The sequence below is a fragment of the Leucoraja erinacea genome, chromosome 40 (assembly GCF_028641065.1).
Source record: "Leucoraja erinacea ecotype New England chromosome 40, Leri_hhj_1, whole genome shotgun sequence".
In the NCBI taxonomy this organism is placed as follows: domain Eukaryota; kingdom Metazoa; phylum Chordata; class Chondrichthyes; order Rajiformes; family Rajidae; genus Leucoraja; species Leucoraja erinaceus.
Window position 1 is genome coordinate 5,342,100 of NC_073416.1, and position 15,845 is coordinate 5,357,944.

Here is a 15,845-nt window from a genome sequence, read left to right on the forward strand (position 1 = left end):
CTTTCCATTCTTCTAAACAGAAAGAAAATCACAGGCCCATGAGTGTGAAGCTCCTTGTGAGCTACGGCCCTTTGCGTCTGGTCCCCAAACTCCTCCGCCCATTTTATTTCCTCCCATTCGTGCTTCCACTCAGTAATTATGTGTCTATGGATTGCTTAGCAATGATTGGGGAAACAGAAATGACCGCAACTTTCTGAATGAATTCATGGCACGTGCTTTTATAGCTGCAGACAGGGCAGTGTGGACATTATTTCAGTGTGTTTGAATAGCATTCCTCACCTAATATTGACACAAAGGAGCTCTCTGTTTATTTTAAATAGGTCTCCATCTTTTAAGAGGAGTTGCAGACAAACCGATCCATTTACAAGAAGTGTCTGACTGCCAACTCACAACTTGGCCGAACAATGTCTGGGTGATATTTAGAAACTTTACACAGTGACAGATACAAATTAAGATTCAGACACGGTGCTATGATAAACCTGACTGCAACATAATCCCAAATAAAGCTGCCTTTTCTTTTGAACTTTAGAATGGCTGGCAAGGGTGGCATTTATAACCCGTCTGTAATTGCCACCTGAAGTGAGTGGCTTGTGGGTCGATATCTGAGGGCATATGAGAATAAGTTATATCACTGTGTGTCTGGCATATAGGCCAGACCACAAATGGAAAATGGTGGAGTCAAGAAACGACAGATGCCGAAATCTTGATCAAAACGCAGTGTGCTGTAGGAAATCAGCGGGTCAGGCAGCATCTGGGAAGAAAATGGACAGATGATGCTTCAAGTCGGGACCCTTCTTCAATCTCATGTTCATCGGTGATAGGAGCAAGATTGGGTCATTCGGCCCATCAAATCTATTCCGCCATTCAATCATGGCTGATCTATCTCAGCGGGTGCGGCAGCATCTATGGAGCGAAGGAAATAGGCAGCAGCATCTATGGAGCAGGGGAAATAGGCAACGTTTCGACCCGAAACCCTTTGGGTTTCGGCCCGAAACGTTGCCTATTTCCTTCGCTCCATAGATGCTGGCGCACCCACTGAGTTTCTCCAGTATTTTTGTCTACCTTCGATTCTCCAGCATCTGCAGTTCCTTCTTGAACATGGCTGATCTATCTTTCTCTCTCGACCCCATTCCCCTGCCTTTGCCCCATGATTTTCAATAAATGTGTAAAGATTAATGGCTAGAACTAACCAGGATGTTCTCTCTCACGGCTACTGAAGTCAAGTTGGAAGGCAGCTCTGCTCCTGTGGGGCTGAAGGTGAAGGTGGAGATCTGCCTGCAGATCGACTGTTTGCAGCAAGAGCCAAGGTTTGGTGTGCGTTGGAACAAAAGGCCGTGGGAACGACGGGCAGTGGCTCCTCCCCATAACCCCTGGCACCCTGTAAATCTGCTGAAGGGACCCAACTGGAAACGTCGCCTTTGGATTTTCTTTCAATTTCACGCGACATCATTAAGTGTGTTGAGCATACCCCAAGTGTCTGGAGATCCACCTACCAGATAATTGTCTCCATGCTTGGACTTCAGCATCTGGGCCACCTCCTTCAGATTGCTGCGGTATCGCTGTTCCTCGAGCACCAGCGGGAAGAAGACTGAAATAATCCGCTCCGTGATGTAGGTCAGGTCAAAGTCGTAGTTCCTCTCCATGACGTGGTCCACACTGAAACTCCTGATCAAAGGGCAGGAGAGCAAACCATGGTGAAGAGCTCAGCGGCAGCAGCAGACGCTACACTGACAATGGGCAAGGAACACTGTAACGTAATCACTGTAACTTTGCCACCATGTTGTGCTATCAAATCCCCACCTCCACCTCCACCATGGAAACCCCAGAGGTTCGTTGACGTTGTTCTGGGAGGGCAACCTGTTTGGTTTGGCTGCACGACTCGTCGCATACACGTTGGACTCGGACATGGGCAACCGCTCACAAAGCAGCTCTTCCCAGCAGAGCACCCCCTTACTCCCACCACTCCCCCCCCCCCAAACCATCACAAAGATTACTGCATTTCAATAGCACTATTCACATCCCTTTCAGAACACCTCACTCCAAAGGAAGCACCATTGAAGAGCAGAACCATTGTAAAGTAGGAAAGGTGGCATCCACGATCCCACAAACAACAAATGTGGCCTTGAGCAGATTATGAAAACGCTCGGTGTTGACTGAGCGATGAATTTTGGCCAGACCACTGGAGGAGTCTCCGCGTGCTCGTCGGCAAAACCGTGGAGTCTTTCGCATCCACCCGAGAAGGCAGACCTCACTTTTACGTGTCGTCCAAAAGACAGCACTCCCTCAATGCCGTCGTCTTAAGATTCATATACTCAAGTCTGCAGATTGGGACTTGGACCCACAACACTGGGGCTTGCAAGAGGCAAGAGCACAAGCACGGAGCCACAGCTGATACCGGCCACAATTTACAGCAAATCCAATCAATTACCGTTTGAATTTTGAGCATTCCAAAGACTTCAGAACTGGAGATTTATAATTCAATTAAGCATGCACCACAAACCTCCCAGGCATAGAAGAACATGATGGCAATGTCTATTATATCAGTCTGGTTTTCATAAAGGGCCTTTCAGCGTTGGCTCCTGTGGATGAGTATTAATTCTCTTTGTAACCCTGAGGCCTTGCGTTCTTGGCATCACTGAAGAGGGAGTGAGTTGTGTTCCAGATCACGCACCACCCAAGGCTTCCTTGACACTTCACAAGTTCCTTCATTCCTTCAATTATCTATTTTTCAAATGATCGCCTGAACAAATTGACTGGCTTACCTTGGCAGAGTGCTCCTCTGACTGGCACTTTTCAAAGATTTTGTTGACCCCTACACAAAGAAAAGAACTTTATTTCAACCAGTGAACGTGGAAACAAAAAAACCCCCATCTCCTACGGTATGAAGGCATCTTGCTTTTTGTTTTATCTCTTCATGTTTAATACTGTTTATCACAACTGTGTGGGCTGGGAACTGGCAAAGTCATTCTTGTGAAGGGAGTATCGTATTTCAGATTTGGGCACGTCGCCAGCTAAACCCAAGAACGCTCATAACAAATCAAATACTAGTTACAGTACGTGAGTTCACCAGAAGAAAGCGATGTTGATGGATAGAGGTTTGGACAGGGAGATGCAAGAAGGCTCAGGGGCCGCCAGTGTAAAACCAATGGCCCTCCCTCCGAGAATATATAGCCTAGATTAATCTCAGTTTTACTCTCCCAGATTGTACAGGGCCCCGGTGAGACAGCAGCTGGAGTATTGTGTGCAAGTTTGATCTCCTAATTTGAGGAATGACATTCTTGCTATTGAGGGAGTGCAGCGTAGGTTCACCAGGTTAATTCCCAGGATGGCGGGACTGACATAGGATGAAAGAAAGGGTCGACTGGGCTTGTATTCACTGGAATTTAGAAGGATGAGGGGATATCTTATAGAAACATATAACATTCTTAAAGGACTGGACGGTCTACATGAAGGAAAAATGTTCCCCATGTTGGGGGAGTCCAGAACCAGGGGTCAGAGTTTAAGAACAAGGAGTAGGCCATTTAGGACTGAGATGAGGAAAAATGTTTTCACCTTGTGAATCTGTGGAATTCTCTGCCACAGAATGCAGTGGAGGCCAATTCACTGGGTGTTTTCAAGAGAGAGCTAGATGTAGGTCTTGGTGCTAAAGGAATCAAGGGATATGGGGAGAAAGCAGGAATGGGGTACTGATTTTGGATGATCAACCATATTGAATGGCGGGGCAGGCTCGAAGGGCCAAATGGCCTATACCTGCACATATTTGCTCAAATATGGGAAGTGGATTTCACCCTAGGGGGCCACATGAGTGGCAAGGGCGACGGGTAAAATTTTGTAAACACTATGTTACGAGGTATTGAATGTACGGATAGCCGCCGAAGATGTCAGAAGAGTTTTGTATAAATTTTTTACTCTGCATAAAGTTTATTTTAATTTTTTAATTTTTTATTTTTTTTAAAAGACACTCGTATGGGCTTGTACACACGCCAGAGACTTTCGGAAGGACAGAAGGCCCTTCCGCGCTGCTCTGGGATTTACACGGGGTCAGCAGGGTCATAAATGCCACGCGCAGCAAAGATGGTCCTTGCCAAAGCACATCTTACAAAATGGACACCTGTCACTGCTCGGTAGAGACACCATTCACGGTCGGGAATAGAAGGGGCGAAAACACCGGGAAAGAATAAGCATCACGCTACGGGGGAGACGGAAAGCATGGAACATCAAAGCAAAACATTAACCGAAAGGAGGAAAATGGATTAAAAATAAAGAGAATGTACAATTCGGAGAATAACTAAAGTGCTTTGAAGTCTGCCTACAGTTTCTTGCTTCACCATCCCTGTTACATACAGTTAAAACATATTAATGCAGAATGTGAGGGAAAACTTGGGCACTTACTCTGTGAAGGAATCTTATCTACTTGTAAAGATAATAGCCTCCAGCACTTGATACTTCACCAAGCATGTGGGCACATGTCATTGCCACAGTGTTTAACACAGACACAAACACAGAGGCTGACAAACAGGCAGACAGTCATGCTCACACGCTCACATTATTTTACTTACCAAATGCTCTATATTCTTCACTGTTCCAGTGCCCTTTCTTGGCTATGGAGATCGGAAACAGGAAAGCTATTAACTGACGCATCAACAAAACTAGCCCTTATCCTACAGGAATCCAGACTGAGCCGATTCTGGGCATCCATCCAGGCCCGATAACATGACAGTAATGTTGTACGTTTCTTTCCCTGACCCACAGCGCACCAACCCGCGCGACCCCCAGCAATTCCAGCACCCCACTCCCTTTTTTAAAGGGAAGAGAAGTCAGCAATGTCCTGTCATTTACAGAAACGACACGGCCTCGGAGAGGCAGAAAACGATAGAAAAAAAAGCCTGTTGAATCCTCTTGCCCAGGAGAATTACATTGTGCATCACAGGGGTTTTTTTGGAGTTTTTTTTTACTGCTTACATCTAAAAACAACACATTCTGTAAAGTTCTAGTGCTGAATGTGACCCGGTGGTAAATGTAAACATATGAAGAGGCCAAATATTTATCAAACTTGCAGCGTTTTCCAATGAAAGACTCTGGAGTTGATGCTGGGGGTCCCGCTGGGGAGCTCAGGGCCTACGCAGGGGGTCAGAAATGTTGCAGTGACATCGCTGAAGCGTCCTCTAGCCAGGAAGCAAAACAGCTCCGCTGGTGGGTCAGGTAGTACAGTGATAGAAAGATTCAGTGTGGGAAGGAACTGCAGATGCTGGTTTGAGCCGAAGATAAACACAAAATGCTGGAGTAGCTCAGCGGGACAGGCAGCAGCTCTGGAGAGAAGGAACGGGTGACGTTTCGTGTCGAGACCCTTCTTCAGATTGAGTCAGGGGGAGATAAAGAGATAAGTATGTGTAAGGTGTGAGAACGAGACATCAAAGGGAGTGGAGATCAAGGAAGATGTAGAATAGAACATTGTTAGCTAGGAAAATGTGACAACAAAGCAAACAGAGCCAAAATGTAACCAGGGGGATTAGTACTTAGTCAGACTGGTTGGAGAACTGGGAATGAGGGGGGGGGGATGGAGAGAGAGGGAAAGCAAGGGTTACTTGAAGTTAGAGAAGTCAATGTTTATACTGCTGGGGTGTAAGCTGCCCAAGCGGAATATGAGATGCTGTTCCTCCAATTTGCGCTGGGCCTCACTCTGACAGCGGAGGAGGCCCAGGACAGAAAGATTCTAGGTTCAAATCCCACCTCAGCAGTTGGAGAGCTTAAATTCAAGTTAAACCAACAAAACCAGAGGAATTAATAGCTAGTTTTGGGAACCACCTGCTTCACTAATGCACTTCAGTGGAGTACATCTGCTGTCCTTATCCGCACTGGTCTCCAGGCCCACCAAATGTACATGGCACATACGTCTCCTTAGTTCAGGGGCAATTGATCATAAATGTCAGCGACGTCAATAGTCCATGATTGAATGAGTTTTAAACAACAGAGTTTTGAAGAATTTTGCCGTAAAATATCCTGTTTTCATTTCATTTACTCATTCATAAGAGGCGGGAGTCATTGGCAGGACCCATTCACCACTAATTGACCCCATGAACTGAGTGGCTTGCAAGGGAAACCAGATGTGACGACAATTCAGCAGTTCCACAGTTACCAGTGCAAATAATAATTTGTTTAATGTGAGATTTGTTCAGTTAATTAAATAACTGCAGGGCTGGGATTTGAACTTCGGGTCCTCACATTAATAGTCCAGGACTCTGAATTCAAGTCCAATGGCGTATCCACTGTGCTACTGTAAACTACAGAACTGCTCATGAAGCAAACAGGTTTCAGATGCTTCATAAGTGATAGAAGAAGAATTAGGTTATTCTGCCCATCAAGTCTACTCTGCCATTTGATCATGGCTGATCTATCTTCCCCTCTTAACCCCGTTCTCTAGCCATAGCCCCATAACCCCTGATGCCTGTATTAATCAAGAATTTATCTATCTCTGCCTAAAAAATAACCATTGACTTGGCCTCCACAACTGTCTGTGGCAATGAATTCCACAGGTTAACTTATGTGCACAAACACACTGTATTGATAGAACACATCAAGGGTGGCAAGTTGTTTTTTAGGGAGGGAGATTAGTTGGGATACTGCTCGATTCCATGGCACATGTGGGATACGAGTCAGGGGAGCTGTGCAGCCAGCAGACGTGTCGATTGTTGAGGTTATTCAGAAACCTTGCAAACGCATGTACGGTTTTGCAGTCCCCTTAAACTGGAAATTTCCTGGAAAGAGTAAGGGGCTTCAGATCTGTGGTCTGGATGGGGAAGTGGAGTCGAGGGACACAATCGCACTGAACAGCTCTTTTTGATTCTATCTTTATTTCCTTAAGACCATCACATATATAAAGGTCTGGCCACGAGGCCAACAAGAATGGAGACCTTTGGTAATTTACACCCATAGAAAGATTGATTGGTGTTTCCATTGACAAAGAGCTGAAGGACTAGGGAAAACACAGTTGCAACATTTTGGCCAATAGATACAAGGCGAAATGGGGGAGGAGGGGAGACTCTTTTATGCAGTGAACAATGATCTGGAACTGGCTGCTTTAGAGGTGCTGAAAACATTGGGGCTTTCGAAAGGGACAGCACGATGGCACAGCCAGCAGAGCCGTTGCCTCACAGCACTACGGACCCCCAGTTCGATCCTGACCTCGGGTTCTAGACTCCTCACCCAGGGAACCATGCTCCCAGCACCCTGCAGGAATTTTGTACATCTCAATGGGATTATCTCTCATTCTGCTGAACTCCGGGGAATGAAAGCCCCCAGTATTTCAGTTCTGCAAATCCTGCCTTTAACTCCCAGTGAGAAGTGTTAAGGGGACGTTATCGATGTGATTGTAGGACGACTTGAAACCCAAGAGCTTTTAAGTCCTGGCTTTCAGCTGCTCAGCACCCCAGCCCAAACAGAAGCACAAACTGATGGTTGACAGTGGGGAATAAGTAACTTGGGGCATCCAGAGGGGTAATACTGGACAGAGAGCAAAGTTAGTTTGTAGTTAGAGAAGTTGGAGGGTGGGACAATGTCAGGGGGACATTGTAAGGGAAGTGGAGGGTGCAGGTGGGGGCACAAGTTTTCTCTTCTGCCTCACAAGGGAACAAAAATCAAATTGAAAATAGCTTACCTTTCTGGGACCAGGTTGGGAACTCAAAGTTGCCGCTCTGCTAAAATTGCTTCTCTGGGTTAAAATTGTTGTTGGGGCTGAATGGGACCACCACAGGCCATGCTGTGATTTTTACCAAAAGTGCCCTGCAGTCCACCAACAATCGCCGACTCAAAAGGAGCAGGTGAAGGTTCCACCCGACAGGTTCAGGTGAGGCGAGAATGTTAACTGGGTCAGATTGAAACCTGCCTTTTGAGCTGAAAGCACCGTGTAAACTGGTCAACGCTGCGAATCAGGAGGCTGGCGCGACAGAAGGGCTCATTTTACAGTGTTTACTCACACATCGTTATGATGGAGAAGTCGGGCTGCGCCCCCTTTCATTATTATTACATTCGAAGCCAGCAGCTTTTGATTAGAGATAATGGTGATGTACACAGAATGGGCTGCTTCGTGTAAACACGCAAAAGGATACATGCGTCTGCCATTTAATTGCTTTATGAATAAACGGTTAAACACTGTTGATGTTCCCCCGCAGTTCACAATGTAAATAGCATTTGCCTGATCAAATAAATTTATATGTGCTCAATCTGGTTTGTTTCCTGACATGCTGACCTTCACTGTGATGCTCACCTCTGTTGAGTGATCAAAGTTGCTAATAGAACTTGTCAGACCCGGGTGCTATGTTTAGTTTAGTTTAGTTTCGAGATACAGCGCTGAAACAGGCCCTTCGGCCCACCGAGTCCACGCCGACCAGCGATCCCCGCACACTAACACACACACACACACACTAGGGACAATTTATATTTATACCAAAGCCAATTAACCTACAAACCTGCACTCTTTGGAGTGTGGGAGGAAACCGGAGCACCCAGAGAAAACCCACGTGGTCACGGCGAGAACGTGCAAACTCCGCACAGTCAGCACCCGTGCTCTGGATGGACCCCGGGTCTCTGGCGCTGAAAGGCAGCAACTCTACCGCTGCACCACCGTGCCGCATTTAAGTTGTCAGCAGTAAAATCATAGTAAAGCACACTACCAAAATCAATAGTGACTTCAGGCTGACACAAGGAACGGCAGGTGCCGAGAACTTTGAGCAAAACACAAAGTGCTGGAGGAACTGAGTGGGCCAGACAGCAACTGTGGAGGGAATGGACAGGGGATGTGTCTGTCTGGCCCTCTAATGGCAATTCATGGGGGACTGGCATTGACACTGATGTCCTGGAAGCACCAACATGAATCATAGTGAGCAGGTACTTACAAGTTCCAGGCTGCGGGGAGCTGGTGGCACACAGATGGTCATTACCTGCAAAACACAACAACAATCGATGGTTAAGGTCACTTGGAAACAAATTATGGATAAGAACCCCAGCTGAATAACAAACATTTATATTGAAGATATGACACAAAATGCTGGAGTAACTCAGCGGGACAGGCAGCGTCTCTGGAGAGAAGGAATGGGTGATGTTTCAGGTTGAGACCCTTCTTCAGAAACGTCACCCATTCCTTCTCTTCAGAGATGCTGTCTGCCCCACTGAGTTACTCCAGCTTTTTGGTGTCTATCTTCGGTGTAAACCAGCATCTACAGTTCCTTCCTGCACATTTATACCGACTGTCCAACAACTCATTCTCTGTGCTACTTTCCCTGACCACTTGTGAAGACCCTGTTCACCAGCGATCTTCTCGGATTGTAAACGGGAGTTTTTGAAGCCAGAGCTTTGTGTAGTTTTCAAACCGCGAAGCCGAGGTGAAAGGCCATGGGACCTCAGCAGCACAGTGACCACATTCCCAGGCCTAGAGTTCGACGCAAGGTCAAGCCCTGCGAACAAACCCAGGCCCAGAACAAACAATCACCATGCAAACCCGGACTCAGGCCCAGGCAAAGTTGAATCAAATCGTGCTTCAGAGACACCAAACTTGGGGATGGACGCAAAAGGTCTATGTAGAAGCGGGAGTGGACTTTGGAGGAGTAGATGAGCTCCGCAACCCTGAAGCTCGCGGTTGGCAACACTCGGAGGATTCAGCGAGGACAAGTAGCTGTGGGAGATGCATCAGGGAGTCTGACCCCTCAGCAGATCTGGTCAGCCTGAACAAGGCATCGCATCCGAATCTCGGATCCTCGGTTCGGCTTCGAAGCCTACGAACAATGTCTACGCTGTCAATATCCAATGTTTTTTTAGTTTTTAGTGTTTAGATATACAGTGTGGACACAGGCCCTGCGCCCCACCGAGTCCGCACCGACCAGCAATTCCCGCACATTAACACTATCCTACACATGCTAGGGACAATTTACAATTTAACCAGTCCAATTAACCTACCAACCTGTATATCTTTGGAGTGTGGGAGTAAACTGAAGATTTTGGAGGAAACCCACGCAGGTCACGGAGAGAATGTACAAACTCAGTACAGAGAGCACCCGTAGTCAGGATCAAACCCAGGTCTCTGGCGCTGTGAGGCAGCAACCCTACTGCTGTGCCACTGTTCTACCGTTTTTGTCTTGCAGTCTGATGCAAGATGGGCCAGATGCAGAATAAATCTCCCTCTGCATTCATCCAATGTCATGCCTGACCTTGAATCTGGGGGAGGATGCCGTCTTCCTCAAGAAATCACCCCTCATCATTTCCCAATCGTGCCCTGTGAGTGAAGTGAAAGATTTTGTGAATTCCTGGCAGCTTTGCACATTGGAAAAAATTGCCACTGCCCTCTAACTCTTTCCATGAAGCCGCTCGGGGTCAGCAGAGCGAGACTTTCCTTGTATCAGCTCCACCAGCTCAGGATTCGGAGCTGGAGTAACGATGGACTTACCCGCTGTGCGAGAAAGATTTGTTTCCACTAAGGGTGGAAGCAGGCAGGCCGACAGTCAGGTTTACTTGAACACTAGTGACCCAAGCGAGCTGTATCTCAAATATTTTTCTTGTAGCGCGCTGTTTGGCTGTTGATTTTAATTCAATAGCTGTTGAGTTGCTTGACAGAATAAACTCTGGCCTCTGTTTATAGAAGCCCGTACATCCATCCACAGAACATTAATAAGATGGAAAGCAAATCCAGACAGAGAGTCCTTTCAGTTCCAATGTGTAATGTCTGACTCTCTCCACCTGGCTTGGCTTGGCTTCACTTCACACAATCGCTAAGACAAGCCCCTTTAAACCTCCTCTCTGGGTGTTCTCCAGTTAGCGTCCTTTACCTCGAAAACTGACTCCACCGTACACACTCCTGGCTGGCTTCCCACTTCTCCTAAACATTTATTCAGCCGTAACTCAGCGCTTGATGTCCCAAAAGGCGTACGTCCCGTTCGGCTGTCACCCTAGGTTTGCTGATCCGCGCTGGTTTCCAATGAGTCATGTCTTAAATGTAAAATGATCATGTGGGTTTGCCTATTCCCTCCGGGTCCCATATCCCTCCATATCTCTGCGATAGCCTCCGGTCCTTTAATGTCTCACATCTCCGCACTCTTCCAAGTCCACCTATTTTAAGGACGCTGTTGAAACCCATCCCAAAACGATGGGCCTTTTTTGAGTCAGGGTTATCTTAATCCACGTCCCAGAAGTTACAAATCAAAAGCACAATTTGCTAACAATTGGGACCGGTTTGGAGTTCTTTATTTTATGATACTTTATCTGTCATATGTAATGAGGTACAGTGAAATTCATTTTTGTATGCAGTTCAGTACAAGTATCACTACACATAAGCACTGAGATAAGCAGCTCAGATACAGTGCCAGTGTATAGCAGCAGTACACTGGTAGCCCTCTCTTGTAGCCTCTCCATCTCCCTTGTCCTTCTGTCCTTTGCACTGTTCTAAACATACTTTGCTGAAACTCAAAACCGCCCCACTCCAAAAATCTGCATTTAAATGAATTCTGTGAACATTTTTCAGTTAAAGGTACTCTTCTGCCAAGTCTTGAACTCTGCTTCTGACATAAACAAGATCCGACCCAGGGGAAGGAGGTAACATGTTCAGAATCAATGTCAGTAGTTCACATTTAAACCTTGTTTTGAACGTTCAAAGGCGGTCCAAAGCATGTGGAGAAGTTTCCCTTCGGGCTATGGATACTAATAATCAAAAAGTGTTGCAACTGCAGCAACAAAACTCATTGGAAACCGGAAATTGATTAAGGCCTTAAATTTACTCGAACTCAAATACTCTATCATTTAAAGAGTAACTAGTTTTTTCTTTCCAGGCAAAAATCCAATAATCTTTTTGCATAGATTGCAGAGAGGTGCAGTCACAGTTGAAATGCTCATTTTACAAAAGGATCTTTTCGTGCTGGAAACAAGAAAGTGCCAGATGCTGTTTTCCCAAGGAACGACACACAGTGCTGGAACGATGTTCTTCCAACAACTCTTGAAGGTGAGGGAGCCAATATTTAAAGGAGATATGCGGGCTAGGTTTTTTTTGCACACAGCATGGTGAGTGCCTGTAATGCGCTGCGTGTGGTGGAGGCAGAAACGATAGTGGTGTTTAAGAGGCTTTCAGATAGGCACATGGACATGCAGGAAATGGATGAATATGGATCACGTGCAGGCAGATGAGATTAGTTTAACATGGCATCATGTTTAGCATAAACATTGTGGGGCAAAGGGCCTGTGCTGTCCTATACCGAAGGTATAACAGTTATGCACATAGACACAAAATGCTGGAGTAACCCAGCGGGGCAGGCAACATCTATGGATAGAAGGAACGGGTGACGTTTCGGGTTGAGATCCTTCTTCAGTCTCGAAAAGTCACCCATTCCTTCTCTCCAGTGATGCTGCCTGTCCTGCTGAGTTACTCCAGCATTTTGTGTCTATCTTTGGTGTAAACCAACATCTGCAGTTCTTTCCTACACTGCACTGTTCTATGATCTATAACCACAACCATCTTCCTTTCTGCAAGATATGACTCCATCTGTTGGAGTGTTTGCCACCTTGATGCTCATGGACATCAGTGTTACAAGGGATCCTTGATGCTCCAATTGGTTTTTTTTTGTGTGAACAGGACATATCTGGGCCGTTTTCCACATTGTTGATTAGATGCCAGTACTGTGACTGGACTAGAACAGCTTGGCTCGAATTGTAGCTGGTTCTGGAATACTGGTTCTGGAATTCTGCAGCTGGGATGTTGTCTAACACTATACAGTATTGGCTGTATCTAGAGCTCTCAGACAGTTCTGGATATCAGTTGTGTACAGTTGCGCAACTTGTGTACCGTTTTGGTCTCCTAATCTGAGGAAAGACGTTCTTGCCATAGAGGGAGTACAGAGAAGGTTCACCAGACTGATTCCTGGGATGGCAGGACTTTCATATGAAGAAAGACTGGATAGACTCGGCTTGTACTCGCTAGAATTTAGAAGATCTTATAGAAACGTACAAAATTCTTAAGTGGTTGGACAGGCTAGATGCAGGAAGATTATTCCCGATGTTGGGGAAGTCCAGAACAAGGGGTCACAGTTTAAGGATAAGGTGAAGTCTTTTAGGACCGAGATGAGAAAAAAAAATTTACACAGAGAGTGGTGAATCTGTGGAATTCTCTGCCACATAAGGTAGTTGAGGCCAGTTCATTGGCTATATTTAAGATTAGATGTGGCCCTTGTGGCTAAAGGGATCAGGGGGTATGGGGAGAAGGCAGGGATGGGATACTGAGTTGAATGATCAGCCATGATCATATTGAATGGCGATGCAGGCTCGAAGGGCCAAATGGCCTACTCCTGCACCTATTTTCTATGTTTCTATGTTTCTATCATGTGGAGCAAATAAAATTGGTTGATGGCTGGTTTCTATGATGGTGGTGCCCTCAGGAAGAAGCCAAGACAGATCATGCACTTGGTACTTCTGGCCGAATATGGCCGTTAATGACTCAGCCTCGACTTTAGCATTTCTGGACCCAGCCACCACTGAACACAGGAATGTTCTTGGAACCTCCCCCTCCTTTTAGTTATTTACTTGTACCTCACCATTCAAAACCTGATGAGCCAGGACTGCAGAGCATTTGCATGGGTCCATTTATAGATTGTTCAAGAAGGAACTGCAGATGCTGGAGAATCGAAGGTAGACAAAATTGCTGGAGAAACTCAGCGGGTGCGGCGGCATCGATGGAGCGAAGGAAATAGGCAACGTTTCGGGACGAAACGTTGCCTATTTCCTTCGCTCCATAGATGCTGCCGCACCCGCTGAGTTTTTCCAGCACTTTTGTCTACCTTCCATTTATAGATTGCGTAGCTCTGGCCATTGCATGCTGTTTTGCAATGTATTGTGTCTCCTGATGTAACTTCCTCTGGTTAGATCCTGGTGAACACAGTTGATCCCTGGTGAACACTTCTGCTGCTGCTGACTCTGGTCCACAACGCCTTGTGGACGCCCAGTTTTGAGTTGGCATATCTTTCATTTTATTTTTAGTTTAGTGACACCAAACAGGCCCTTCGGCCCACCACCGTACGATAACATTTGAAAAACACTGCACTGGTTGAAGATTGCTTCAGGACATCCTGAACATCCGAGAACACTATGGAAATGCAGCCCATCCCTTACGGCATAATAAGGAATTAGGGTCCCAGCGTCGTGGAGCTGATTTAGCGCTCTCCTATGCACTTCTCCAGTTCCTTAAATAAACAGTTTGAAATGTCTTTGGAATAATCAAGGTTTGCGCAGAATTGTTTGAGAGATGACTGGAGATCTGTAGGGAAATGAAGAGGTCTGAAACAAGACATTCAACTGACCATCTGTGGGAACAAAGGCCTGCAGTGAATTTGGCCTTTACAATATCCAGGCATGGATACATTTCAGGAAGTCCCAGAGCACTTGAAGTCAATGAAGTGCTTTTAGTGCAGTCCACTATTGTGGGTATCATGGCAGGCAGTTTATGTGCAGCAAGATCGTACAAACACCAATGTGATAATGACCAGATAATCTGCTTTGGGGGATAAATATTTGAGCAGGGAAACAGGATAGTGGCCATGGATCTTTCACAGCTGCCTCTAAGAGCAGATGGGGCCTCAGCTTAATGTCTCATCCAGAAAGGGCACGAACAAAGGGCATGGCAACAGGCCCTTCGTACCCACCGAGTCCACGCTGATCATCGATCACCCGTTCACACTAGTTCTATCTTATCCCACTTTCTCATCCACTCCCTGCACATTAGGGGCAATTTACAGAGAGCCAATTAACCTGCAAACCCGCACGTCTCTGGGATGTGGGAGGAAACCGGAGCGTTCGGAGGACACACGTGTGGTCACAGGGAGAATATGCAAACTGCACGCACAGAGAGCACCTGAGGTCAGGATCGAACCTGGGTCGCTGGCGCTGTGAGGCAGCACTGTGCTGCTGTACCGTCCAGTTTCAAGAGCCTGATGGTTCTTCAACCTGGTGGTCACGGTTCTCAGGCTACATCTCCCGATGGTAACAGGAGAACAGAGCTTCAAGGCACCTTCCCCATGGCCAACACATCCTGCTCCCCTCTAACATCTAGTGAATAGGCTAAAAACAACCAGCAAGGTTACTGCACTCTAGATCCTTGGAGACATTTAAATGAACAGCAGAAAAGGACTGAGTTTATCTTGTACAATGAAGCACATTTTTTATCTGACTTGCATTCCACAGAGTGGATTGCAGAGGAAAGTCAGCTTCTTAAGGTGAGCTGGATTAGTTTATAGTTTAGAGGTACAGCACGGAAACAGGCCCTTCGGCCCACCGAGTCAGCGCCGACCAGCGATCCCCGCACATTAACACTATCTTACACACACTAGGGATAATTTACACACACACCAAGCCAATTAACATACAAACCTGTACGTCTTTGGAGTGTGGGAGGAAACCAAAGATCTCAGAGAAAACCCACGCGGTCACGGGGAGAGCGTACAAACTCCGTACAGACAGCGCCCGCAGTCGGGATCAAACCTGGGTCTCCGGCGATGGAAGCGCTTTAAGGCAACAATTCTACCACTGCGCCACCGTGACCGCCCCAACTGGTGCGCTCTTTAAAACTCATATCACCAGCTCCACTCAGGGTCCTTCTCAAAGATGCTGCCTTGGAATTGCTGGGGTCTTTGTGACATCGTTTCTGCACCACCATCCACCATTTCCATCCACCCTCCTCCCAAACTATCTTGTGAGGTCAAGCTTGGTGCAAGGCCAGAGAAAATTGGCAGGGAGATTCTGAAATGGAAGGACAGGCACTGAGCAAGTTAGCTGCGCTTTGTGGCAGCCTCCCAAGGCAACTCTGCCTTGAAAGGAAACATCTG

At 46.6% G+C, this 15,845-nt stretch overlaps 1 protein-coding gene across 6 annotated transcripts in view; it reads right to left on the reverse strand.

Moving 5' to 3' along the window:
• The window catches only part of tns2a (tensin 2a), a 148,308-nt gene that overhangs the window by 54,316 nt on the left and 78,147 nt on the right, over window positions 1-15,845 (reverse strand). For 5 of the 6 annotated variants that reach the window (XM_055664396.1, XM_055664395.1, XM_055664397.1 and 2 more), the window contains exons 4-7: window positions 8,892-8,936; window positions 4,560-4,601; window positions 2,763-2,812; window positions 1,494-1,665 (exon numbers count right to left, since the gene is read on the reverse strand). In XM_055664396.1, the coding sequence (XP_055520371.1) occupies window positions 1,494-1,665; window positions 2,763-2,812; window positions 4,560-4,601; window positions 8,892-8,936 (309 nt within the window). Of the gene's footprint in view, window positions 1-1,493; window positions 1,666-2,762; window positions 2,813-4,559; window positions 4,602-8,891; window positions 8,937-10,199; window positions 10,258-15,845 lie in introns of those variants that run through there. The other variant, XM_055664400.1, reaches the window with a different exon arrangement.